At 47.2% G+C, this 27,194-nt stretch overlaps 1 protein-coding gene across 2 annotated transcripts in view; it reads right to left on the reverse strand.

The window, feature by feature from the left end:
- Positions 1 to 27,194, reverse strand: part of LSAMP (limbic system associated membrane protein) — a gene marked incomplete at both ends in the record, with an annotated part of 258,766 nt that overhangs the window by 20,349 nt on the left and 211,223 nt on the right. For both annotated transcript variants that reach the window (XM_084306421.1, XM_084306420.1), the window contains one exon: positions 3,524 to 3,654. In XM_084306421.1, the coding sequence (XP_084162547.1) occupies positions 3,524 to 3,654 (131 nt within the window). The remainder of the gene's footprint in view (positions 1 to 3,523; positions 3,655 to 27,194) is intronic.

The raw sequence follows: 27,194 nt of genomic DNA on the forward strand, positions 1-27,194 counted from the left end.
TCGCATTTTCAGATGGAAGGAAACAGTGAAACTGCTTTAGGGCTGGCTTCCTTAGGCAAACTATTTGAGCTGGCGGAGGCCTGTAGCTGCTGCATGCTGTGGCACATCCACCTCTTGCTTCCCTGGAGAACACCTGCTCTTTGAACTCCCCCTAATACATTATGCCAGTACCACTCCATATGCATGCTTCTCTTTACTGGCCCTCTGTCATAAATGCATAGGCACACACAGGCAGAGTTAAGGTTAATGATGGAGTTATGTAATTTATGAATATTTACCTGTGGCTCTCTAGTGCACATGGGCTCATCAGAGGGAAGGAGATGAGAGAAAGATGTTCACAATGGTAAAGGAAGGCAGCAGCAGTGAAAGAAGAAAGTAGGAATTTAAGACTAACACAAACATTATTTTCTGTACAACCTGCGTGTCTAACATCAACACTATAATAAGAAAGGAAAGGGCTGAGGGCAGAAAGACATTCACGGCTCAAAACAGAGGAGCTTTAGCAGGAGCTGTGGGTGCGACTTTGAAAGCCAGACCGCTCGCTGAGACACCTCCCTGAGGCGTGCGAGGCCACAAGGCCTGTGTGAGCCCTTTCGGACACCACGCTTTGTCACAGGCTCGAAGGAGGTCGTTCAAGCTAGCTCTGTGTGAAGCCTGTCCTCAGCCCAGCCTGGTGTTCCCAGTCCTGCTCATTTTACAGCCTGAGAGCTGTGCCACGGGCAAACAAAACTTGGGAAGCATCGGTGTGCTCTGCTGGAGCAGGGCCCAGGTACTGGGCAGGGTAGGTGCCTCTCAGCACCGTGTTTGAAATGTTAAGTGACAGGCTTTACAAATTAAAAGGCAGAATTATTTCCACCTGGCTGCTGAGAGGGAGGAAGTGCCTTGTCTGCCATCACGGGTGCCTGGATACTCTGAGAGTCTGGGGCTGCAGCTCAGCTCTGCTGAGACTCAGGCTGCCATAAAGCACCTTCCCTCTGCAGGATACAGCTCCGCTGTCTGTATCCACCCCGGAAAGGCCAAGAATAAGAATCAAAATGGATGGTGTCAGTCAAAGGAAAAAAAAAAATAATAGTTCTGTCTGGAAAATGTATGGCGAGAAGTTTCTTGTGAACACATTAGCCATCTCAATGTGATCCCTTTCCTGACCTTAATTGGGATTTTATGCAGGGCTTTAGGGATATTGCAGCGCGCCCTCTAACATCATAAATATTAATAAGTGTACATAAATAGGATCCTACATTCAAAGGCTGTGGGTTCACGTAAATATTTTAATTTGGAAAGGAGGAGGGGTAATAAAAGGAGAGCGAAGGTGATTTTTTAAGCATCCTTCTTTGATTTTTTTGTTTGAGCACTAGATCTTCCTGCTGTCTGCAGCAAGAAAAACCTTTTCCACCTCACTAAATCCAGCGCATGTGATGAGTCATGCAATGAACAGCACCTTTCTGTGAGCCTTAAAAACACAGCCGCTCCGTGTTTGGCTGTATGCTGCTGGGGAAGCCAGGAGTGGGTCCCCTTTCACTGGGGTTTGCCCTCTGCTCTTCCCCAGGCCTCAGTTTCCCTGTCTGCAGTGTGCCAGAGCCATTACTCACGGAGCCTGAAGGTGGTAGTGTGAGACCAAAGCAAAGAGATGATGCTTTCTCCTGCAGTCGGGGCTGACAAGCTGCCTGCTCTGCAGCCTCAGCGAGAGATGAGATGATAAGAGATGGCCAGGAAGCTCCTCACGTTGGGCAGGTCCCATTTTTCAAACCTACTGCGATTTTCATAATTTTTACTGCTGGTGGTGTATTTAAAGAAGCAAGATAAGGAAAGACGTATGCAAATATCTGGCTTTCATTTCCCAAATTATTTATTTTTTTTCCTGTGCAGGGCCCTCATGAACTCTGAGTTTTTCCCTTTGCTTGGCAATAAAAGATCTCTCCTGAAGGAAATAATAATTTGTGCACATTACAAATTAGGCCATGTAATAATATTACAATATCATATCATTTTATTTTCATGTGCTGTGACAGTAAAAATGTTTAAAATATTACTCTAGTATAGCTACTATGAGTTGAAACAAAGTCAAAATCAAACACTGACTTTATACAAACAATCTGTTTCAACCATGTTAAAGGCATCATTGAAATTACGCTTCACAGAAATATTTGAAAACATTAACTGGTTCTCATGGAATGCCTCAGGTTTATAAATTTGGCTGGTTTTGAAAGAAAAAGATACTTTAGACTGAAAAAAAAAAAAAAGCTTTAGTTCAGAAAATCTGCTACTATAGTTTCATACTAATGGCAAAATTTGGCCCAAGAAGCAGCCTTTATTAAACTACTGTCACCCAATTTTCTAAGATAATTCAAAAAAAAAATAATGATGTGGAATCTGAAGACACTGCAGGGAGCCCAGAAGCAATGCCTATAACCTTGACTTCTAAAGCAAGACAAAAGAGTTGATCTGATGTGATGGCTCAGAAGGAAAGAAAGAAAAGAAGAGCAAGAATGGTATAAAGAGGTGCTAAAACCACATGGAGTGGCAAACGAGGCTGAGATGAGCTGAGACACTTGTTGCTGTCAGCTCTCTGCCCTAACCTACTCCCAGGGAGTGCATACCCATGAATCAAGGGCACGTATACGCACTCTGAAACATGCCTGTAACCATCTCCAATTTCAGTTTAAGTTAATAGTCTGCGTAAATTGAAGCAGGTCTAGAGAGGCTGCACGTCCCATTTATCCATCCCTGCTGCGGAGGTATTAACCTCCAAGCAGGGGAACTGCGCAGGCAGGTGGGGATATTCCTCTTAAATCACTCCAATGCCAAACATGAGCCATAAAAACAGGGAGGTGGATGTACACACACGTAGGATTGTGCTACTAAAGGCAGGCTGAAATATCTTGTGTGTGCAGGCATGGCCAATGTGGTCCACTCGCTACAGCAACACCCAGCGAGGATTCATGGAGGTGTGGGGTGTGGATGCCAGCCACACAGCCAGCCGTGTGGTTATGCCTTTGGCTGAACCCTTCTCTGTGCTGCATCGGTGCACGGAGGGCTTTGTGCAAATGACCTGAAGCCTGCTTAAAAGTCACATTTCTGGCCCCTCTCATTGACTCGTGCCTCTCCCACGTGTGCCCCCAAGCCCCTGGGGCGTGATGCCCGTGTAAGCGCTGCCGAGCCGACTGGGTGCAGGCAGGTGCGTTCGCTCTGAGCCGGCTGAACCTTATCTATCCTTGCTGCCTTGCTGAAGCTTCTCTTCACGCTACTGTTCTCCCGAATATCAATGAGTAAAAACAAGGCATCGCCAGCCATGCTGAGGGGAGAGAGAGGGGCAGTGCACTGCTTCTTGCTCTCTTTCTCCCTTTTCCCCTCACTCTTCTGACGTATTTCCAAGCTTAAAGCACAAACTATACCCTTTGGTAAGTGTCCCACATTTCAGATTCTGTAATTTAGACCTGGAGAGGCTTCTCTGTTTATCCTAACACCACCCGTGGCCATGAGGAAAGCTCTCCCCATGGACCTGTTCCCCTTGTAAGGTACTCACAGTTCACAGTGACCCGGACTTGCTTGACATCTGCTGAAGCAACCTCGTTGGCAGCTTTGCACTCGTACTTGCCCGACTGCTCTCGCGTGATCCCCAGGATCTCCAGATACTCTTCCTCACCTTCAAACTCTCTGCCTGCAGAAGAGAAAAATACAGATGGTGGCTCTGCCTGGCATACAGATCGGGGAAGTCTTCTGCTGAATTCCTATGGAGGAACAATCACCACAGCGATTCTGCAAATAAACAACAGCTATTGAGGGAGCTATTTTGAGGTTATTTCAGAAGCTGTATCAGCAAGATATTTGCATTTTATTTAGTTATTGAAAGCTTGGTTTGGAAAACTGGGGAAGGAAACATCCAAGTGGTAGCAAAGTGCTGCACATCCTGCAGGCTGTCCAGACCGAAAAGCAAAATCTTCACCATTTCAGACTGAAGTTTGGTGGTGTGACCGCGAGAAGTCAGTCAGCCTGTGGCTGACGTGCTGGGTCAGGGGTGGCTGGCTCTCAGACGAGCTGCTGTATTGTCAGCAGCCCTTTGGGCACCGCGAAGCTGTGAAAAATGTCTTTCTGTCTCTCGGAGCAACCGCCACCCCGAAGTGTCATCGATCAGCTCACGCTACAGTTAAACACATCCAAACGGAGAGAAACAAAGTGCAATTTGATCTGCGAAGACCAATAATCATTACGAATCCTCCCCCTACTGTCCACGCGAGAGGACGCACTGAGGCCGTGCTGCCTCGCTGCGGCAGGTTTGAAAGCAGCCACTTGAGCATCAGCTGGGGCAGGAACCAGGGGAGGGCTGTGGCCGTGCTTTTAATTCACTGCCTGACCCTGGGTGAGGCACTCATTGCTTTCTCCCCCCGTAAACTGCAGCTAATCGCCCCTCTCTGCCATCACCTCCCGGTCAGGGAAGGGCGCTGAGGTTAACGCATGCAAAGCACATTGGAGTCGCTGGATGAAAGGTGCCAGGGAAGCATGAAATATTAGGATTGGTCTATCTGTGCTATTCCTTCAGAAAGCAAAGTACAAAAAGGGCTCCTCCTGGAAAGACTATGAACTACCGTGGCAGCACTGTGATGGGAGACCCCCCACTCCTTGTGGGGGGCTGCAGCATGCAAAGCCCCCAGCCCCAGCTGCGTGCCTGGGTTTGTGTAGAGAAAGCATCCCCCAAGCCTTCAAGGGTAAGAGCCAGATTTTTTTTTTTTAAAAAAAAAAAAAAAAGGCGGCCAGCACACAAGGGCTCCCTTTCAGGCTCCTAAGAGAGCGGCCAGATTTTCCAGTGAAGCTCTGCCCGGAAGACGATTTCCGCTCAAAGGGTGCCGAGCACTGCTGAAATCCTGCCCACTTCACAGCAGCCCTTGCTTGAGGGAGTCCAACCAGGGCCTGGATGACAGGGCTGTCGTCCTGGGCTCTGCAGCACTGAGTGAAAGCAGCAGCTAAGCCCCCTCTCCTATCGAGCCCCCAGAAATGAACCCCACTAGGCAGGCACGCGTCCACTGCAGCGTATTAGCCAGGTCAGGCTGGCTGCACTCACCAGCTGCATGCATTTGCCTTCTGCATCAGAGATAGGGACTTCAGCAACTTCACAATCTGCTCAGAACTGTCCTTCACACAATTATTTTTGCCTTTTTGTTTTTTTTTTTTCCCAGGCAATTTTCGGAACCATTCTAGGGGAAAACCTTCCCCCGTCACGGAGACTCAGCATGTGTACCTATTAAACTCATGCAAAGACGAGCTTTCCCCTTTCTTTCAGCAGGACTAACCAGCAATCCCTTTTCCAACTCCTACCAGCTGTTCAGGTGAGTGGAAATCTCATTGCTACGTCTAAAATTTACAACAGCTTTGATGCAGGCTTTCCCACCCCTTAAGAGGCTGCTGAAAGGCCTTGCTCTATGGCACCTGTGTATTTTACAAGGTAATCCACTGGCAAAGCTGGGACGCTGCTCTCAACCCTCTGACGTGCCCTGGGGCTGATGCTATGGAGAGCCAGGGGAGAGCTCGTGGATAAAAAGAAGGGCAGGGTTTTCACAGGTGCTTTTTATTGGAGTAACTCCTGAATATACTTGGGAATCTTACCTCCTGTAGGAGCAGCGTTAGGTCAGTCCTTGTACAGTCATGATAAACCCCTTCCCTAATCTCAGCATGACACAAGGGCCCTCTCAAGGAGATGGTCCTGCCCTGCCCTCCAGCAAAAGAGACTCTGCAGCTTCTCCAGACCGTCTGTTCCCCCGCTTCACCACCCTTACCGCTGGAGCCATTTTCCCTGCAGTCTGACCTGAGTCTCCTTTGCTGCAATTTAAGGCTTTTTTTTTTTTTCCCCTTAGCCACTATAGACAAAAAAGAACAAATCATTCCCTCCTTCTCTGCAATAGCCTTTTATCAACTTTAAATCACTTATGTTCCTTCCTTAGTTGTTGCCATGTTTTTTTTTTTTTTTTTCCTTTTTTTTTTTTTTTCTTTTGGCTGAATGGTGTCAGGTCTTTCAAGCTCTCTTTGTAGGTGAGGTTTCGTAGACCCTTGATCCTTCTTGCTCTTTCCTTTTAGACCTCTCTGACAAGTTCACGTTTTCCTGGAAGTGCAACACCCCGAACTGAACACGGCACTTCAGATGAGGAACTACCACAGCCGTAGGATCGCATCACTTCTGCGCCGGGCTGCTCTCTGTACAGCCAACATAGAGTTTGTGTTTTCACCCTAGCGTGATTCATTTTTGATTGAGATCTCCTTTAATCCCCAGATCGTCTTCCAACGTACTGTTACCTGCTAATAACTCTCTTTGAAAATGCCACCCCCAATTTGAGCCGGCGGTCAACACTCGCCTCCTTTTACAGCAGCCCGCCCAGTTGGTAGGTCAGCCAGTTGACTGGAAAGTTAATCGGACACTGAGGAAAGGCTCACAGAGAAAAGGTTAAAACATAATTTGCCTCCACTTTGCAAATCATTTGCTCTGCAGTTCTGCCTTGTTTATACACAGGGCTCATTCCAAGTGGGACTTGTTTCTCCTGCAATTTGCCCTTGTCACAAGACTGTCACAGTAATGAAAAGAGGGTTGAGGGTGACTTACCAGCTCTAATGGAGTGGCACCCTCATTAGGGGTGCTGTTAAGTCTGTCTGTCAGAGCACTGCATCAGTGGGGCTCCAGAAAGTATCCTAAAAGGTACACGCTTTCCTAAGGGAAGATATTTTTCGGCTCTTCCCTGATAAACACACATCCACTTAAAGGTCTAAACCGTGTCCCATGTCCAGCAGAAGGGCTTTCAGCAGCCACACATGACCCTTCCCAACAGATGATGAGCTGCTGCTTCGCCCTCTGTAGTTCTTTGGATGAGCATCCTTTGGATGAAAGGGAAGGCATCTGTTTTAAAGGGAAACCAAAGATATCAATAGGTCCATTCAGCTCCTCATCACCCTGCCCCAGGGCTCAGATATGAGCATAACGCTTCAGGGGAAGCCTCTGTGACAGCCCGTCGGTCTCCGGATGAAATAGTGGTAGCTCTGTTCTTGCCCCCGCACCAGAGATCTGTTTCAGCCCTGGCATCACCATTTTCCTACAAAATCCAGACTTGGCTCATTTGCAAGTTGGACCCCTTTGCTTGCAGCCCTGTCCCCCCCGCCCCAAGAGCACATTAAGCATTCCCAACAAAGAGCATTTATATAAGATTGAGGTGTCATAGTACACATCAGAGGGAGAGAAAAGATATATCACGGCGTGTTAGAAAAATGTCAGGTTGTGATATCTTGCACAGAGCTGCGGAGATGTTTTCACTAATTCACCTTGGCAGCCAGATTAGGTGAGTCGTATTAACTCTAACCTCCAAGGCAAAGCAGGGCAGGGGGGAAAGAAACAAAGCTTCAGACGCGGAGTAAATTTACAAACGTTTCCGTGCAGGAGCCAGCTTTGGCAGGAAGCTGATGGTTGTCGCCGCGCAGTTTATCAAAGCGGGGAGGGAGAGGGTTGGGACAATGCTCTCAGGTAGAGATAACAATGAACACACTCTGTTAGGTGAAGAGAGGGACTGCTAGCTGCTGGCAAGTGAGCTGCTTGGTTCCAAATAACATTCAGATATTTGCCTAGGGTGTGTTAGTGAGGGGGCAGAATCCTGACCCCGCTGCCCAAACCATCCGAGGGCTGTCCTCTGACTGCTCTGTGTGGTTCGGTGCCACCCCATCCCAGTGAGGGGCTGTTCAGGAGAGGGCTCCCCATGCAGGTGCTGCTCTTTTCCTCCCAGAGCACCCATCCCTTCCTGTGCTTCCAGACAGCTCATTGCGGAGGTGGCTGCCACGTGCCCATCGTCCCCTCCCGTTTGTGCCTCCAATGCTGGGCTCCTTCTCGTGCAGAAATTTCTTTAGTGCCTTTTTGTTTTAATACAGTTGTGCTCTTACACTGAAGCTCAAGCCCACTGAAGCTATCTGCCTGCATTTGGTATGTGGAAGAAAAGATCAGACACCCTGCTTCTGCATTTGTTTCTTCTTCCAAGGCTCTTTGTAGTTGTGAAAAGGGGAGAGCAGAAGGGGCTACGTGTCCTTGTTGGGCCCTCCTCTGCCTAAAACAAGAAGCAAGGGGATAACAAAAGATTGCAAATCAATAAACGCCATTTGAAGTTTTTTTTGTGTGTAGCAACTTCCAATATTGAGTAGAAGTTTTTGTTCTCTCTGCACTGTCCATTTATTGTTTAAGGTCTTTGTCCTCCCAACTTCCCTCCTTCCCTCTGCACCACACACTCCCTACGAAAAGGCTTCTGAAAGACAAAAAATAGCCATGGGAGCCTTAGACATCATTTTCTTGTTTTACATCTAGCTGAGATTTTTTTTTTTTTAATTCAAAACTTTGAAGTTTTCATTTATCAGCCTCCATCTCCTCGCCCATCACAGATTCCAATGAGCTTGGCAATTTTTCTGTCCCTCAGTTGAAGAAGCTTGTTTATAGCAAAGAGATCAGTGGAGAGCAGCAGATGGTGGATGAGCAAAGGGAGTGCTAGTGCTACAACGCTACAGCGAGGAGGGAAGGTAGAAAAATGAGCACAGTGTGGGATACGGAGACAAATAGATGGAGAAAATGAAAGATAATAGAGAGGGACCGAAGAGAAGGACAGAGGCTGGGGGAGAGAAATGGAAACAAAGTGAGACTCATCACGGGCCGAGAAAAAGAGAAAATGGTGGTCAGCTATTGACACAGAAATGTGCTGAGCCGAAGAGTGAGAGCAGAAGGTGGAGGAGAGACGGTGGCAAATAGGGAGATGTGCAGGATGGAGAGAGGCACTGGCCTCCCTTGTGCAACGGGAGCTGTGAAATAACCGCTGCCAGAGGGACGTGGGCAGGGGGGTCAGATGTAGCAAAGCAATAATCACTCTGTTTAGGCAGCAAGGCACAACAGGGTATTTATTGTGTAAGCTGGCCTCATGCCTCCCATGCCCTTAGGTCTGTAGCTATTGCACATAAACCAAAAAACGAGTGCAGTGCCAGCGAGGGCTCTGGCCCGGCTCCGGCTCCATGAATGCGAATGAGTCAGATCAGGAGGAAACACCCTGGCATAGTTTTCCCTGGCGTTCGTGGGACCTTACTCAGCAGTGATCCCATTTTCTCCTTACGTGCAGAGCTGACTGCCTTCCCTCTCCAGGCACGGGCTGTGCCCCAGGAGCTCAGAAATCCTGCAAGCCTCGTGGGGACGTTCCCCCAAACCCTGCAAATCTAGCATGAGAGTAAAACTCCTCCGGGTGAAAGCAGCCTCTGTCTCCAAATTCCCACTCGCTCTTGCCTAAAGACAAGATGACTTTATGACTTCATGTCAAAGATAATGATACATGTTTTTAATATCCATCTCTTTTTTTTTTTTTTCTTTTCAAAATTACTTACCGAATTGGACCCAAATTTGCTAACGCTCTTTTAAATGAACACAAAACAGCATTTTTTTGATGGCTGAATTGCTCTTGCACAAAACTTGGCTGTGATGCCAATGTGCAAAGTAAATTATCAGCCACGAGGTAAATTAAGTCATCTAATGTCACAGCTACAATATTATGCTCCCTAAATGTTGCACGCTGCCATGTGAGTTATGTAATGGCGGTGCTACCAAACATCACGACCTAACTCCACTGCCAAGAAAATGACACACAAACACGAACAAAACAATAGCTGCACTGCTTCTGCATCCCCAAATTCCTGCCTGCTGCTTTCTGGAGGTTACTTTACAACAACATGGGGTAGACATCATCATCAGCTAGAGGAATCACTGAGATCCTCTGTCACCTGGTTTACTCTCAGTTAGCCTCATGTGCTCCTTTCCCTGTGAGTTCTCCCATCTTGGAGAACGCTCTCATGCTGTCATCATCATGTAGCTTGAAAACCAGTTCTTCTCAAGACCAAAGAAAAGACCTGTCCTGCCAGCAGAGAGCTGGGATGGACTGCAATGTCCCGAGTTTAATTCTACAAATCCGTATGTCAGTCCCAGACCTTGGGGAAACCTCATGTGATGATGCGCAGTGGTACTGGCTGTGCCAGTCGGCCAGTGTAAGAACTATAGGGGTGGTCTGTGCTTGGTGGCATCTTTAAATGTCCTTGTTCTGCTCCTTACAAGAGTCGTGTGTCTCCCGCAGAGCAAGACATGCTCAATGCACCATTGTGCAAGAATCAATTGGAGCGCTTTCGGAGGCACCCGTGGAAACGTTCCCATGTTTGTAATTATAATGGGTTTGTTCCCTTGGGTCGTATCCATTCACACTTCTTGGGATGAGGGGGTAAGAATGAACCCAGAACTTCAACCTAACGTAAAAATTATAAGTATGTATATATATATACATAAAACAACACAAAGATTCAATTTAGCCCACAGAATTCCATCCTTTTATGTCTCAAACTCTGAAAAAGGCCTGACAAATGACAGACTGCCCCAAATTTACTTGAAATAGGAAGCAGCATTACCTTAGAAGCTGACATGTTACTATGGCTCTTTCTCTGCAAGCCAGAGACAAACATTTCATGGCCGGATCACGCAGCCCTTGAATCCTGCGAGATGGCAATTCCCGTAACTCATCCCTGTTTCCAGTGATGCTACTCTGAGCACCGAGTTCACAACTAAACCCTAAAGACCAGGGATTTCCGTATCAGCTTGGATCTCGCCACTGATCTTTTACACAGCTCTAGTTTTCAACTGAGGAAATGGGGTCAAAGAGTTAAGCCACCCCTCAGCAAGATTTACCCTTTCAAAAACATGTCAGTGTGTTGTGATGGCTGGCGCCAATATTTGTATAGGTGGATTAGCTCCTTGAAAAATCGTTTTGTTTGCTTTCCTGTTGACCACTCTCCCTGCTGCAATGTTTCTCAATTAGATCCAGCACAGAGACTGCCTGACACTGCCAGGTATCGAGGCGAGGCTCGCGGATGTTTTGGGCAGAGTGGGGTGGGCTGGGAGGAAAACTGTCTGGGCTCACGTGCTGCAGGGACTTCTGATCAGCTGGGCTGGCTCCCGTGATGCTGTCAGCTGAGGGATCTGCAGTTGATTCATAGTGATACTGGTCCAGACAAATGACTGCTTCAGTGCAGGATATGTAATTCCTACGCTGTTAGACACTCCCTTGCCTTCCAAAGAATAAGGAGGCTCTCTCTCAAACTTGCAGGGCACTGACTGCGAAGGAGGAAGGCGGCATTTGCCCAGTGACTGATCTTGCAGCTTGTATAATCGGACAGGGAGGCAAGCAGTGAGGAAACACAGACCCTGCTTTTCTGCTCTTTCAGCTCCCAGACACAGCTCTCGCAGTTGGCAGGGCAGCTGCTGGGCATCAGCACTACTGCGAGTCACGGCTTCCTTCGGGAAAATGGGGAAAAGAGGGTGTTCATCAGAAAAGGAGAAAGCAGAAGATGACGAACAGAAGAACTGGTTTCAAACCAACTCGTTTCTGACTTCTTCCATGTCACCATGTAAGTCTATGGTGGGGTCAGAGGATAAACCAAAGAGATATTTCATTACCTTTGTCTCAATTTCCTGATGCTTACAGGAAACTTCAAAGCTTTATTCACTGCTGGCATGTGAACATCATGGCAAACCATGCTGATAAAGAAGTGTCTCACCGGGTTTCACCTCTCTGCATCCATTATGGACAGGAATCCACTTCCCTCTCCCTTCCCCTGTCCCCGAACACACTTCTCTCCTCTGGGAGCCCAGCCCCTTGCTCTGCCACGAGCCCCTAGCAGGGAGTGCAGCCTACAGGAACCAGAGGCAGCCCGAGGGCACTGACCAAAGGGGGCAGGAAAAGCCATTCATTTTATCTGGAGCACTCCCTGGCTCCTTTCTGCGAATTTCCCGAAGAGGCGGGGGGTTTCATTAGCGTGCCTTTGCAACTGTGCACCGGTGAGAGCTTCACCATAACTAAAGCAGCAGTTGTTCTAATTAAAGCAACGCGGAGCAGGCCACCTTAATCACTGGCATGATTTCATCTTCCTCGAGGAGAGAGGGGAAGAGGGATCACACCTGGGAAGAGAGAGGGAAGACGGGGAAATGTGCTGAGTCCGTTTGCTCCGCATTCACCAATTTAGAGCACTGAGGGATGTCTCTCATCTCTGTAAAGATTAATGTAAGCTTCTGACGGCATGTTTTATTAAATGGTTATATAATAATTAATGCTTGAGAGCAGGGCTTGCAAAAGCTTCTAAATGCTTTAACAGGACAAGACCCAGTGGCTTTCGATGGCATTTGTGCTTGCAAGTCACTCAGGTGCACTGGAAAATGTCACCTCCACTCTCTTATTCAAATCAGTGCCTCATTTACTCCATCAGCACGACCTTGCAAGGCTACATGGAAGAAAGCAGGGGCAGGGGTGAGATCGGTGAGAACTCTAGGGAGAGGGTCCGTGTCCCCTCAACCTTGGGTGCCGGGAGGAGGGACCGCCAGCGCACGGCCCGAGGGAAAAATCCATCAGCTGATGAGCAAGTACCCTGACACCAAGGACACCTGAGGAAATAACAGCATGATAATTCCCATCCTGACTCTCCCAAAGCCTGCAGCGGGGAGGCACATCTGTCCCTGAGACGAGGCACGGCGGCAGACCAGGTAGAAATGCTGCTGGCAAGCTAGGAGGCCAGTGGGCCAAAGCTTAATAGGAAAACAGCAGTGATTTGTCTCCACCACTATTTATGTTTCAAGCACATGACAGGCTGTCAGTGGAAGTGAGTGCTGCTAAATTTACTGCTTCTCAGATCGCAGCCACAGTTGCATACTTGACAAGTCACTTCATTTGAAGGGCTAGGTGCTGGGCTGGACCTTCCTCCCCCACGCTCTTCTTCAGGGAAAGCCGCAAACCAGCTGTCTGTGCGCCGAAAAGCCTTCCCCTCAGGGGCTGTATCATCAGGGCGTGAGTTTAGAGAAAGGGGACATTCTGTGCGTATTCATTTTTAACCCTGGTAAGTGCTGGTCTTGTTCTGGGCTGTGGATGTGGGTCGGAGAGGACGCACACCTCGCAGAGCTGAGCTAGTAACAGGTCTGGGCATTAGGAGAAGGTGACAGCGCGGTGAGAGCTGGTGGGCACCAGCTGGGAGCACGGGGGAGAGGTGCCGACCACAGGACACAGATTTCCATCACCTCTCCTTTCCTGCTGTGCCTTCTCCTCTATCAGATTTGCCACTGGAGGCATCTGCAATGGCTTGTGGATACCTTGTCCTGATCTGGGGATGCCGGTCACACAGACCGCAGACAAAGACTGCCTCTTTAGAAACCAACGGGAGGGACACAGGGAGAGGTGGGGTTCGTGAGATCGAGACTGACAAATCATTTTGGCTACCATCCGCTCTTTCTTTGGTTCACTGCTTCCCAAACAGACACTTTTATGAGTGCCTCATCCAAGGCTGCCCTAAATTTTTCAGGGAGTGCGTGTGTGTGGGGGAAACACGACAACCGTGCCCTCCCACCTGGCCTCCAAGGACCAGGAATTCATCCACAGTAATCATCCATGCCCCGTGGGCTGAGGTCTCTGACACTTTTACTGGATAACAGCCCCTCTTAATAATCCAGCCACCCAATCGAATTCCTTTTTATCACCTCTCCAATACCAATACTCCATCCGAGCACTCTGTGTAGGCAAGAACTCAATGGAAAAAAAAAAATAATACCCTGAAACTTCTGACCACAAGATTTCAAATTAATAAAAAAAAATGATTTTCAAACCCCCTCTCCCCAAACACTTATTTTCTTATTTCTCAGCTACTCTCGAAAGTGCTGTCCTTGTATTTCTAAGTCCAGCATTCCAAGTGGGATGCTGGGTTTGATTAAAACAACTTCCCAGCTTATAGGTTATGTCAATATCCTGGTGGGATTTTATGCCACTAATCTCAGCAGTCTGCAATTTCAGAACGGGTGATGGAGGGGAGGATTTTTAACTACATTAAAATGGTAAATTCACCTACAGACTATTTTTTTTTTCCCTCTGGTTTAAGAACAGAAGGTCCTGAGATAATTTTCAGGCAATATGAGCTTACATGTACAGGGGGATGCAAAGAGCAAGAAGGAGAGGGAAGAAAAGAGAAGGAAGGAGAATGGAGAACCGGGGAAGAACTATCAAGACAAAATAAGAAATAAAAAGGCATAAAGAAGATGGTTTGGGAGACAGAAGACTGCCGGAAAAAGAAATAGATAAGGAAATGAGACAGATTAAAGAGCATGAGGTATAGATTAAAGGTTGATTAAAAAGTGAGGGGGTGCAGAGGGTTAGTCTAGGCAAAGTGAATCACCATGGAAAAGCAGTGAGGGAAGTATCTAGTGTAGGCTGGGAGTACAACATACAGGGGGTTACCGAGCCCTGACTCTTTCAGATGTATTTGAGTGATATTGATCTGTAGCAAACAATTTTGCTGCTCACATGCAACCCAAGGCTGCCAGCAGGGTCACTGAGAGTCTGACACTTACATGGTGTGTATACATCCATGGGACATACAAGTCGGTAGGGAGGTAGATAAGATGTCCCCGTGATCTTTGACAGTGGAGGCTAGGGATAGAGAGGGAAAGTTTGGTGCCAATCCCTGGTTCTTCTATTCCCTGCTCCTCTTCCAGCTGGAGGCACATGTGGAGAGTCATAGCAGAGAGCTGGAGGAACGAGAGACTGAGACATCTGCCTTGGTGTTTCTTCACTTAAATCACAATCCTTCCTGAGCCCCTGCCAAACAGAAATTGGCTGAAGGCTGACATATAGCCCTCTGAATTTGAGCCTCCTATGGACATTTGCACACGCTGCTCATGCCAGCGTATTGTGTTAACTCATACATCACTTGCCTAATGATTCCGGGATTCGAGCACCTCAACGTGGAGCAGGCAGCGAGTTGGAGGCAGGAGGGCTTGACTCCCCGTCTGTCTTTCTGTTCACTCAGTCATCCACAAGAGTGGATGATTTCTGCAGTAGCCTAAAGGCAAGCCTTGCTCTTTCAATTAAGAGAAAAAGAAAGAGCAAACATTTAAGAGCCCTCGGAGTTAGAGATGGGTTGATGCTGGCAGAGAGCATTCAGAGGAGGGAGATGGCCTCACTTCCATTTCCAGGCAGGAAGCCCAGCCCTCACCTGCACTGTAGCGCCCATCACCAGCCCCATGCAGCCTTAAAAGATGGCATGGGAACAATGCTGGCAATGGGGATGCTCACCTGTAATCCCTCCTCTGCTGTCTGCATGGAGCTGGGAAGGTGCTAACAGCCCTTCCACCCCCAGGACTTGAGGGCAGGCGATAGATTGAATCTCGGCTTAGGCAAGGGCCTTTCTAGGGAATGAGGCTGCAGGATTTCCTATCGAGTTTTCTCAGGAGAAATGCAGTCTAAGTTAGATTCAGACTAATAGCCTAACACTTGTTCCTCTCTAAAAGCAGAAAATGCCCAAGGCGTTTTCCTTGTGCTTGTGCAAAGACACTGATCACAAGCCTGTATACAGCACCACATTCTGGGGCCCTTCTGCGGGGAAAAATCATTAAGCAAAATCACATGCATACACCCAGCAAAAAAGGAAAAAGATGAAAAAAAATATCTCTGTGTGCAGAGGGAACAGTCACAGCTGTTTCAATTTATGAGACAAGAAACTGTATTTCAAAGAGAATACAGGAGTTTTCCCCTTTGAGAAAGTTATTAACCAGAATTCGCAATAAACCTCCCTCTGTTTATATGGCCCGAAACTGAAGGGCCCTGCTAGAGGTTATACTGAATTCTGCAGGGCTCTGCCCTGCCAAGAAAAACTCACGAGTCTCAGACCTTGCCATCCCAGAGGTCTGCATCATCTCTCCTGCTTTTGACACATCACCCCCCTGCTTCTAGTTTCTCACCCTTTTTTTCCCTCCGGTTCACGTACCTCTTTTTGCCTTATCAGTTCTTCCTCTTACCCTCTCTCCCTCCTCCTCTTGCCCTATTATTCTTTTTCATAACTTCCAACTCTTTTCTTCTTCCACTCATATTTCTGTCTATGACCAAAACCCAACTGTAACTCATCCGAGCTACTGCACTGACAAAAAACATTCACAGAGGAATACTGAACGGGAGAAGAGTTCTTGTATTTGCAGCTTTGTTTTGCTTCTATCGTTGCCTGTTATATGGCAAACATGTGGAGATTGCTCCAAGACAGACAATCCCATCTCACACCACACGGGTGGAAAAGGTTCTTCCACTTCAAAGCCGTAGGGAATTAAACCAGAGAGGGAGAAACAAAACAGAACAACAACAACAAAAAAAAATCCCCTGCAACTAACGGACTGTGCTACAGCTAAAGAGAAATCACTGGGAGGTGTTGACACCAAAGAGCATCACCTGCGGAAGAGCACGGCTGCTGGAAATTTCCTTGAAGATGACCTACTGAAGATGTGTTTGATTTGAACCTGTAAGGGTCTGCATCTACTTGTACTTGAGGACCCTGGTGGAAAGCTGAAGGCTAACTAAAAAAATCTTTTGCGCGTACCAGCTTCGATCCTGAGGGTGTTTATCAAGAAGCAGGCAAACAACAGAAGATATAATGGTGGTGTAAAAGAGGTAGTAAAAAGTAGAGAGAGAAGGTAATTCCAGCAATCCCATGCATACTTGCCCTTAAAAATGGAAAATTTAATGTGGAACATACATCCACGGCTCGCGCTCGCTTTTTAACAAGGAAGCAAGTAACTTAAGGAGGTGGTAGGTTATCCCATGAAAGGCAAACAATCAGTCAAGCAGCTATAAAATCAAGGACACCGTCTTCTTCTTAACCCTCTCTCACTGCTGGAGGAAAGACAGTGGCCTGGGTGGACCACTGCCCCTTTTCTGGCAGGGCTGCTCTTGGACACATCCTCCGAGTCCTGCTGCTTTCTGCTTCTGTCTGCCAGTGTCCCAGCACACGCTTTTCTATACACAGCATTGGTGTGTGGTCAATTTTATCTAACAATTTGTATGCAGCAGCCTGGAAACGAAAGTATAACAAGCATTGCAAAGCTGATGTTCCCCTCATTAAAAAGAGAAAAATCCTCCTTCACCACGTATGACCTAGTATCTATATCTCCCTTTTGGACAATATAGACGGTACTGTACATACAATGGAAGCAATAAATAAGCCATTATGTAAAACAAGAAGAGGCTTTCTAATAGGGCAGTGAGTGTTCGACATGCAGTCATCGATTTAAGCATCAGCCAAACAGGTAATGATTAAAAGATGAGAAAATGCCTGGTCTCACTCAAGAGCCCAATCAAAATATTACAAAAACCTTCCAGTTTTTGCACAATAACTCTCTGGATAACTCACACTAGAGGCAGAGGGAGGGGGAAGTGTTTGACCCTGCTGCCCCACACCTGAAGACAGAAGGCTTCAGCTGCCAGGGTTTTCAGTCTTGTGCTTTCCCTAGCACAGAAGTCATGTTATAAATTAAGCAAGAGCTTGGGTCTTCTACAGCAAGCAAGATTCATGGTCAGTATTCACATGAGCAGAGGCAGGATCTTGTCTAGGATGAGCACAGCAGCAAATGCAGCACCCATTTACTACTAAAAAAGCAGCCTTTTTCTCGTTTCCATTGCATGTTCCTACCTCCACTGGTCTAGAAGGCCTCGTTCGTATCCTGAAATACCTACACATGCACATAAACCTCTTTACCCAGTGCCAAACAGGGTTATACTGAATGACTCAGGGTTTTCAGCCACAGGTCGAACAAAAACAAATTGGAAAAAATACAGCACACTGCTGACAGTCTTTAGAGGGAGCCTTGTATGAGCCTGGCGTGGAAGTAACTGCACATCTTACTGATTTATACAAAGCTTACTCTCTTTCGATTCATCTGCTTTTAACCAGCTGACTCAACTCTCAGGAGACACCGTGGTCCTGGGTTCAGCTCCACGCAGCTCTTCCTGCCCGTCTTGTGCTAGTAACCAGCCTTTCTTTTCCAATACCCTCAGTATGAATAAGAATACCTCTGCAGGGAAAAATCATCTTCCTCTGCAATCCCCAGGTTAATACTGACATGGCATCAATATCCTGCTGCAATCTCTTCCCTTTAATTAAGCTCTACCCCTTCCTTTTATGCCCCTTCTCCTTAAGTCGTTCAATCTTCCCCCTCTCTCTGCCCTGTTTCAACCTTCCCCATGGGTTTTTATTTTCTTTCCCTTTCCTTCTCTCCTGGAAACTTGCCAGCGGTACAGCAGAAGGGAGCACACCGAGAAAGGTTAGGCAAACACAACATTATTACCAGAATCAGCAACATATTGCTCATTAAACATTTAAAATCAACAGTTGCTGGCTGGATCTGCCAATACGGTGAGAAATGCCAGTTTTAGCTCAAGGTGCCTCTTGTTTCCAAAATGGCTTTATTTGTGGCGGGGGAGCTGGTGGCCGCGAGAACAAAACCTTACCTCCAGCGGCCAACAACACCCAAGCTACAGGCGGCACCGCGGGAAGTTCCCCAGCGAGCACCAATCGCTTCTGCCTCCCCATCGCCCCCGCCGCTTTCCAGAAACAAATGGATGTGTAAGAGCACAGAAATGTGTTTGCAGGAGATAAATTATTTATCTGAAATTTACTGTTGTGAAGTCAGCGTAATTCTCAAATCCGCAGACATATTTTATGCGCTGATAGGACGTTTCAAACAGGGGCACTTGGACTCATTTCTTCCCTCCTCCTACAAGTATTAACACAATAATGCCTCACCTGGAAAAGAAAAGAGCTGGCGCTGGAGCTAGAAAGGCAAGAGGATAATACGCTTGTAGTTTGGTATTGTGTCCCAGTGAAATTCTGTTTCTTGATAAACAAGACAGCATAAATTCCTTCCTCCCTCCCTCCAACTTCTGTGATGTTCATCTTTATCTTTTCTCCCTCGTTTGCAATGCCGATGCATTCGGTAGCGGGAAAAGACGCGCTTTATATCGTACCAGGTACAAACAGCACTACTGAGGGCAAATCCTGTGGAGTGTGAGCCCTTCGGCTCTGCTTCTGCCTGTGCTCTTGCTCCACAGCAGCCCTTGCCTTTCTGAAGCCCCTCTGAGACAGGTTGCTCCCACTCCCAGGCACCAACCCACACGCCTGCTGCTGCATGGACACTCTGCTTTCTTCTGCTGCCATTCTGGGTCATCTCTGCATCAGCCAGGGCTTGCCAAATGACACGTTCTTTCAGAAATCCACTGGGTAGAGCACGGCGTATCTAAAAGTGACACTGACAACCTTGCAAATATGAGCAGGCATTCAGACTAATATCACTTCTTCCCATAAAATACTTTTGGGGGATTTTTTTTTTTTTTGCAAATTATTCTAAATGGAACGGAGCTTGGTCTCGGTATGAAGACTTTTGAACTTCTCTGATGTATACATCTCTCGTCCTCTGCTAAGGCAGGTGTAATGAGGTCAATAATAAACCCCACAGTTCACATAGAAGATAATCAGTCCAACATTTCTGCAAGCCCTTGTGTCTAGCAAGCAGCAGCGAGTCCCGCAGATGCTCACAGCTACCCTTCAGTTCAAGTCAGTCAGAATGGCAGTGAATACGACCCAGCCACTTCTTCCCCTTTGCTCTGCACAGGTGTACTTAAACAAGTGTATGCTCAAAGAGAAGCCAATGGCTTGCTCAAGGCTCTAGCAAATCCAAAAGACAGCAGCAAAGACTGTGGTTTGCCAGGCTATAAGTGAGCGTTTTTTTGAGAAATCAGATGGAACATTTCCAACAATCCAGAGTTCCTGCAGAGAAGTCCCCAAAGCTCCTCATTTTAACAATAACTCCGTAAGTGGATGCACTCCCCCACCTGCCACTTAAGAAGCCTAATCACATACCAGATCCTCCATTAGAATTGGCCACCACACAGCAAAGGAAAAGCTGGCAGCCGTTTTCACTGAAACATAGCCTAAGCATCTTGAAATGCTGCCACTAGAGTTTTCAGAGGGAAAAGAAAAAAATAAGAGTCCTTTTGATTTAAAAGCAGTCTCTCTCCTCCTTGCATCTGGCATGCCTTTTGTTTGTTAATCCAAATAAACACCTGACCTATGGTCAGATAAAACAGGCTGGATTTCCACTGATAGGAGCAAATCTTCGCTGCGGCTGCAAGTGGCTATTTTCGTGTGCTGTTTGATATTCAACAGGAAAGATGAAGCCTGTCTTCCCACCCTTCCCGAGCTAATTACTGCCGTCGATGGGACTGCAGGACCCTGTTCAAGTCAGCCCAGAAGACCATACTCTTACACTTACATTCTGTGACAGCAACCGATGGTGAAAAATTGCTGCTGCGTTCACCCAGATGTTAGTCAGCCGCTGGAGATCTCAGACCACAGCCCTGTTATAGCAACTGGTGCAGTGCTATGGATCCAGACAGACCTGAGCCACCCTTGGCAAGTGGTCCTCCAAGAGAGGGGACAGCTGTGGCCCACCTACTCATCTTAAAGTGAATGTAAATGAAAGTGTCAACGTTGACCCAGCAAAGGGAGTGGCAATAGGTCACACTCCAGCTTTCTGAGCCAAAACTGGATCAGAAGAGCCCTCTTACTTCGTCAGAAGCACCATAACAGACAAGTCAAACAATGCAGCAAGAGGATTTGCCAACCAGGCAATGAATGACCTGACTGACCAACAACTGTAAAGAAATAGCAGCAAGCATGCATCTCCTGGGTTTGAAAAAAGCACAACTTGAAAACAAACAAAAAAACCAACAAGCCACCAAACCCACAACCTCAAAGAAGCTCAACCCCTCCTGTAATGAGCTCAAGGTAATCTGAGCTCTCTGTATGGCAGATAATTCAAATGGAAATAAAGCAAGGCTCTGTGAATTTCGAAGAGTGGTGCTGAGGACCAAAGAAAGAGTGGCCTCACAAAACCTTTGCTAGAAAGCCATCAGTGGTGAAATGGCTTGCTCAACTTGCAATATAGTTGTAGCTTCAGGCAGTCCAGTGGTTTAATTATATAATTGTGTCAAATCAATGGAAACGAGTGCCCAATAATCTGGCCCTTTATTAGGCCAGGAAGCTCCCTGAGCCCTGGAGGGTTCCAGCAGCAGGGCAGACCCTCATGCTCCAAAGTGGTGTTGTGCTGCTGAGCAGTTTTAGGGTGAGGAACATCTCCCACTCCTCTCCCTACAGGGTTCCTTGAGGGCTTGATCCTTCTATCCACAGGTCTCGGTGGATGCTTTCTTTATCTGAACGAGTTGCAATAGTTATGAAGGGGTAACTTTTTCTCATCTAGTGAAGCTGATGCTACCCACCCGCTCTTCAGCATCCCTGTATCATTTCCTGAGCGCTGTATTTCTGTCAGTAGAGGCAGATGCACGGCGGCGTTAAACAAAATGAAAATAAGCCAGCCATTTGCACCTCTGTAACAGGGTCAATTTTAAAATTACACCTTTGGTTAAATGGGTGCAACTTCCTCGTGTAGCCAAGCCCCGAGCTCCCTTTTTAAGAATAGGTAGTACACCAAAAGCTATTTTCTTATGAGAAACCCCAGAAATAAGTTTCAGGCCTCAGAGAGAAGGATTAATTTGCTAGTAATGAAAGTGACACACAGGGAAAATGTAAAATCAATCTTGTGTTTAAAGGCAGAACAACACTGGCTCCACTTCCATTTTTTTTCTCCTCTCTCTCTCACTTTCCTCCTCTCTCCCCACAGTGAGCTTGTTACCACCGAGCATACATTATGCACATTACCCACAAGGCTCCGCTCGGTTTAAATTAAAAAAAGAAACAGCGTTTTTAATCAATCTATTTGCACTCTTCTGTCACAACTCACAAAAGCACTTTGATTTCTTTTCATTGCTCTCGAGAGAGCCCAACGCGGACGACTAAAGAAACCACTGCAAACTAATAATAATAATAGTAATAGTAGAAATAATAATAATAATGACCCCCCTGAAAAAAAGAAACGGGAAGGAGAGGCACAAGCAGTTAGCCAGTCCTTGAGAAAAACACAGACTACATTGGAAAATAACAGGTCAAACTTAACCAAACCTGGGTCATCTGCCTTGTTCTGACCTCGGTCATCCCTCACTCTCACCACCAACAGCTAAGATCAACTGCGAAATAATAGAGGGACTTTTTATCCTTTAAAAATAGGCTCGCCTGTCTGCACCTATTCTCCAATTCCTGGCAACTCTGGTACATTCACATTTGGAAACGAAGTTGCTCCCAGAAATTCAGCCCTTATATTGGGTTTCATATACTCTGCGTTTCAGATCCAAACTTAAAAATAGCACAGAAATGTTTAGCTGCTTTGCCCATATTGAATCGCAGCCATGATTAATTTTACCATTCAGATCGAGCGGGTGCTAATTCCTTCCTTCGTTCTCAAGTGAGGCAGCAGAAGGGAAAACAGACCATAACTTAACATGACCATATAATGCTGAGAACTGCTGCTCAGCTTTCTAACTATAAACAATTCTACAAAGGGAAAACCTTTTCCTCTCTCTTTCTCCCACAGCCGAAAAGTAGAATAATCTACCCAATGAGTAACCTTGACACAGGACCAGGATCTCCCCACTGCTGCACCCCTAGCAGGATGCCTGCAGAAAATGGTTCCTTGCAGTAGATGCTTTTCTGCCTCCTCCACCACCCCAGGGCTGCACCCCATGTGCACACCTGAAACATCTCTCATGATCTACATACATCTGGAGCAGCTACCACTAGATGCCACATGCTTCATGCTTCCAGACTTAAATATCCTCCAGGTCTCCTGAGTTTTAGACTCCTGGACTTACTGTTCTGTCGGTAAAGATCCTGCCAGTGTGGTGATACGTCTTTCTGCTCCAGCCCAGATACATAACTTGTCCCTTTCGGCCATCTCAAAGACATATACGGTACATTAATGCTAAATTATATTCACAGTTCAAACTGTGAAAAAGATTTACTATTCAAAGAAGTAAAGCCAGGGACCATATCCAAGATACAAATCTAGATGCTAGTTTAAAGCTGAAACATGCAAGTATTTTGGGTTGCCAACACCTTAGGGTTTGGTTTATACTTATCTGTAACCAAAATACTGCCACTTTCCCCTGCAGCTTTAAAAATGGAAGAGAGAAAGAGAAGATACTGGTTATCTTCCTAATTGCTTCTGTGTAGCAGTCATCTGCATAGGAAATAATGCTGGGATTTGCCATGGGCTTTAAGAGAATTAGATGCTCTCTATGCACAGAAAGTCACCGGCTCTGGATGGCTAACTCCATTAGGCTATTTGGAAAATCCCAGCTAAGTAGCAACTCTCTGCAGCGCTGGGGAAAGGAAATGAGAAAGAGCACGATGGCTTAATGGTACCCTTAAAAGTAGCGACTGCCCTCAATATTTGCAGCTATCCTTTGAACTCCAGCAAGCACCATTTCTGAAGCAGCACGGGAATGGACAGGCAAATTGAAGGCCATCTCTTGATTCTTGCTGTCAGAGTGGCCTTAGAGGGCACAAACACACAATTTCTGGCAGAAGAGAAAGCTGGGCCTGGGCATGGATGAGCAGGCAGGGCTGTGGTGTTTTCCAGCCAAAGGAGCAGAAGGCACCATGCTGCAGCGCTCTCCTGGTGAAGAGCCCTAGAGAGAAGGACTCCCTGTAGGTAATCAGGAAAAGCATCAGCCTCGCCATGTTCGGAGCACGCTGTAAGTGATCTCTTTGCATCACCTCTTCTCACCTAACACAGATAAATCACCAGGCATGCTCTTGGGAAAAGGCAGCTGTCAGCCAGCATAAGGGAAGTGGGGGAACCAAGGGTCTGGGGTCATCGTTAAGGGCTTTTGAACACCAAAAACTGTGTACAGTCAATGGGTGGTAAGCCTAGACCACAGGAAGGTCTAAATCATAGAAATTTGCCAATGGTGGGGGAAATTATCAGATAAAATAATGACATGGGCACATTCATGGTCTTCCAGGTGGCTGTAACTCCACTGAGAAGTAATAGGTTTTGGAGGTTGGGTCCTTGAGCCGGAGGGTCCAGCCTGGCCTACCACTGTGTCTGTGTTACCGAGACTGGAGTGCAAAAGGAGCAGATTTACAGAGCAAAATGGCATTAGAGATCACAGGGAATTTACTTAGGGCTAGCTGGGGACCATGGGACAGGTCCCACGGACCAAACACTATCAATGGCTGGCACCTCCTAGTTTAGCTTCATCTGGAAGGAAGACAGGACGTGTCCAGAGACCATGCTGCTGTAGGAACCAAAGTGCAGTATGCAGAGATGCCTCCAAAGCACAGCCAGGACTCCAACTCAAATGCTGATGTGCTAACGAAGACATGCTCCATACCAGATGTTGCACTGTACTTCATAAGCGGTACATTTCAACATATAAAACGTGATTCAAAATCAATTCCCTTTGTAATTATTTACGCCCAGGGTGGAGAGTTCATGCGAGCTTGTCAATACTTCACTACACCAAGTGCAAAAAGAAGCCTTACCACCTCTACTTATGTGCATTAAAATCAGATCAGTTCCCAAGATCCTGACTTTCTTCTGATTCTAGATATCCTCAGGATGACCTCACTCACTGATTCACACTTAATATGTCTAGTACAATCCAGTCACTGCTGTTAAAATCTATTTAATATGAATAAATATTGAGCTTCGTTGCTCCATTTGTCTGAGATCTGCATGTACAAAAATTCACCAGAGCAAAGATTCCCATCATCCTCTGTCTCAGGATCTTCATTCCCTCTCTTAAAATCCTGATTATAGACAAAGGACTGGCTGTAAAAGTCAGAGAGATGGGGGAATAAATTCCCTGCGTGATTCACTAATTTTTCACGGCAAAATAGGCTTTTCCCAAATGACAGAAATACTGGAGGGTCAGCAGAGAAAATTCCCTCTGTCTCATCTGCCATTCCCAGCAAAAAAAGAATAAAAAATCTGCCATTGGGAACAGGGATATTTCTGCTGATAATGCTCAAAGTGAAAGAAAATCTCATTCGCCTTTTGTTGAATAGGCAATTGTTTACACCTGTAAGGTAAGAAGATGAGACTCAAAAACACAGATAAATGCTGCTGTGAAAGTGTGCATTCATAGGGGCCTGAGTAAAACAGGGTTTTACTGATAGAAATCGGTCCAGCTCCTATTAGAAATGTCTTATAAAACAGAAATCTCAGTGGGAGACAGAACTCCCACCTCCTAAGCAAGCTCACCTTGTCAGCATCTTGCTACAGTGCAGGACAACCCCAGGACCCTGCTTCAGCAGCTCTATCTTCCCCAGCACGCACAATGGGGTCTGGAGGCAGTTGGGAGTTTGCCTGCTCTCCTAGGAGCAGCGAGTAGCCTGGATGCTGCTCTCATCTGGCTCCTGGAAGCTTTGGAAGAAAGGCATCAGCAGCAAAAGTGCTCTGGCTGTCTCCTCAAGATTTTTGAACAGCAGGGAGTTCAAACAGACTGCTCAAGTCTGAGGTATCTAAAGTGTCAGGGTTGAACAAGGGAAGGAGAAGAAATGCTCTTTAGTGCATGGACATGTGAAGACTTTTGAAATCTACACAGTATTTTCTCCCCTGCTGGGTTTCATTTCCCAGTGAAGGGCTATCATTATATATATATAAATACCAGCTCACATTTTCACCCATCATTCACATTTCTCAATTCCCATGCCTAGTGCACAAATGCCTTCTGGTGGGACATTACCCTCTGGAAGTTTTGCTATCTGATCACCATCATAAACAGACCCAGAGCGTGCTGCTGACAGATGATGCACAGAATGGGCAAAAGCCTTCCCCGGTGTTACTCTTAACCTCTGCTACACCTCCATCAATGCAGCGCAGCTGACGGAGCCCTTGCCAACACGCTCAGGAAGGGCAGCCAAGACCTGGGCTTAGGGACAGGAGCCAAAATCTGGGGAGTTTCAGCATGGGGCTGTCTGCTGCTCCTGAGCTGTCTATGTATGTACACATGCATGCATACGTGTTTCTGCGTGCAATTGAATACTTAGTGAGGAATGTGACCTTTTCTTTTTTTTTTTTCTTCTCTGCTCAGAACAACTAAACTAGTTAGATTTGCTTATCTTCTGCATTTCTTCTGGGTTTCCTTACTTTGTTAAGTCCACAGGGCAGCATCCAGAGGTGCAGAGCACAGCGAAGACCACGGCACTGGGCTGAGTACCTTGGGCAGCCACTACATTGTGCACAATATGCCTTGGTCTTAAGTTGTGTCTGCCTCAGTTATCTCATCCCTGAGCCTGTTACAGCTCTGACAGTTCTTTTTCTGTTTACTCCTTGCTCCTAAAGCAGTGGCTTTCACTCCCAGCACCCTTGTTCCCTGAGCTCCCCACTCCCAGCTCTGCTAGTCACCCTAGCAAGCCTTAAGGAAACTGCAAATGGAGAAAACCCTGGTTTTCTTTTAGATTTTTTCCTTTTCTTTTCCAGGATCCTTTCTTGGATGTGTGGCTAACTGCCTGGAGCAACCCTACCTCCTCTACAGCAGCACACCGCACTGCCCACCGTTATTCGCAGGGGATGGAAGCAGGACGGGGCAAATGCAGAGGGAAGAAAGCAAAGGGAGAGAAATGAAAAAGAGTCAGCAAATGATTACAAACCACTGGGTGCCAGCAGACAGGAGGGGAGGGAAGAGCAGGGAGGGCTCTGAGCGAGGTGTTTAACCCTCAGCGCATCGCAGTTACCATGAGACTGGGATCAGCAGAGCAGGGGGCTGTTCCCCCCCAGGAATGAGCCCTGGGGAGATGCTGGGGCAGGGGAGCAGAGCTCCTCTGAAGAGGTTGCTGCCACTGTTTTTGGCACCCTAGTCAGAAAAGAAAACCACCAGCTGGGATGGAGGCGGGGGGGCTGCTTCTGTCTCCTTCTTGCCTCGCTGATGAGAGGCTGCAGTGCAGCACTGCGGGAGGCTCTCGCTCCTGGGGCTGCATGTCCCTGTGCTGGGGGGTGACAGCTTCACCCTGGGGGCACGGGTAGCTCTGTGCTGGGTTCCCCCATGCTGGCATCTGCATCCAGCAGCCCTGGAGAGGAGGGAAACGTCCACAGCACAGCAGGGCTGGTGAAGCTGTGCAATGTGTGGAGAGGAGGCTGAAGAAATGGCTCCCTCTGTAGCGCCAGGCAGCCAGCTGATGGCCTGACAGGGGCCACCATCACAAGCAAGACACACGGGGCAGCAATTCTGTATACCAAGCAGGGTGACAGTCTGACATTGCCTCCATTTTAAAGGTGCTGTGTGGGGTGGGATGGTTCACCCCACATCCAGCCAGCCAGGCAGCCTCCCAGGTCTCAGCATCCCTCTGACCCTGGGGGCTGCGCTCAGAGCATCTTTGTCCCTGTCTTTCCCAAGGTGGGACGCGCTTCC

Source organism: Netta rufina (assembly GCF_964035555.1).
Source record: "Netta rufina genome assembly, chromosome: 1".
Lineage (NCBI taxonomy): Eukaryota > Metazoa > Chordata > Aves > Anseriformes > Anatidae > Netta > Netta rufina.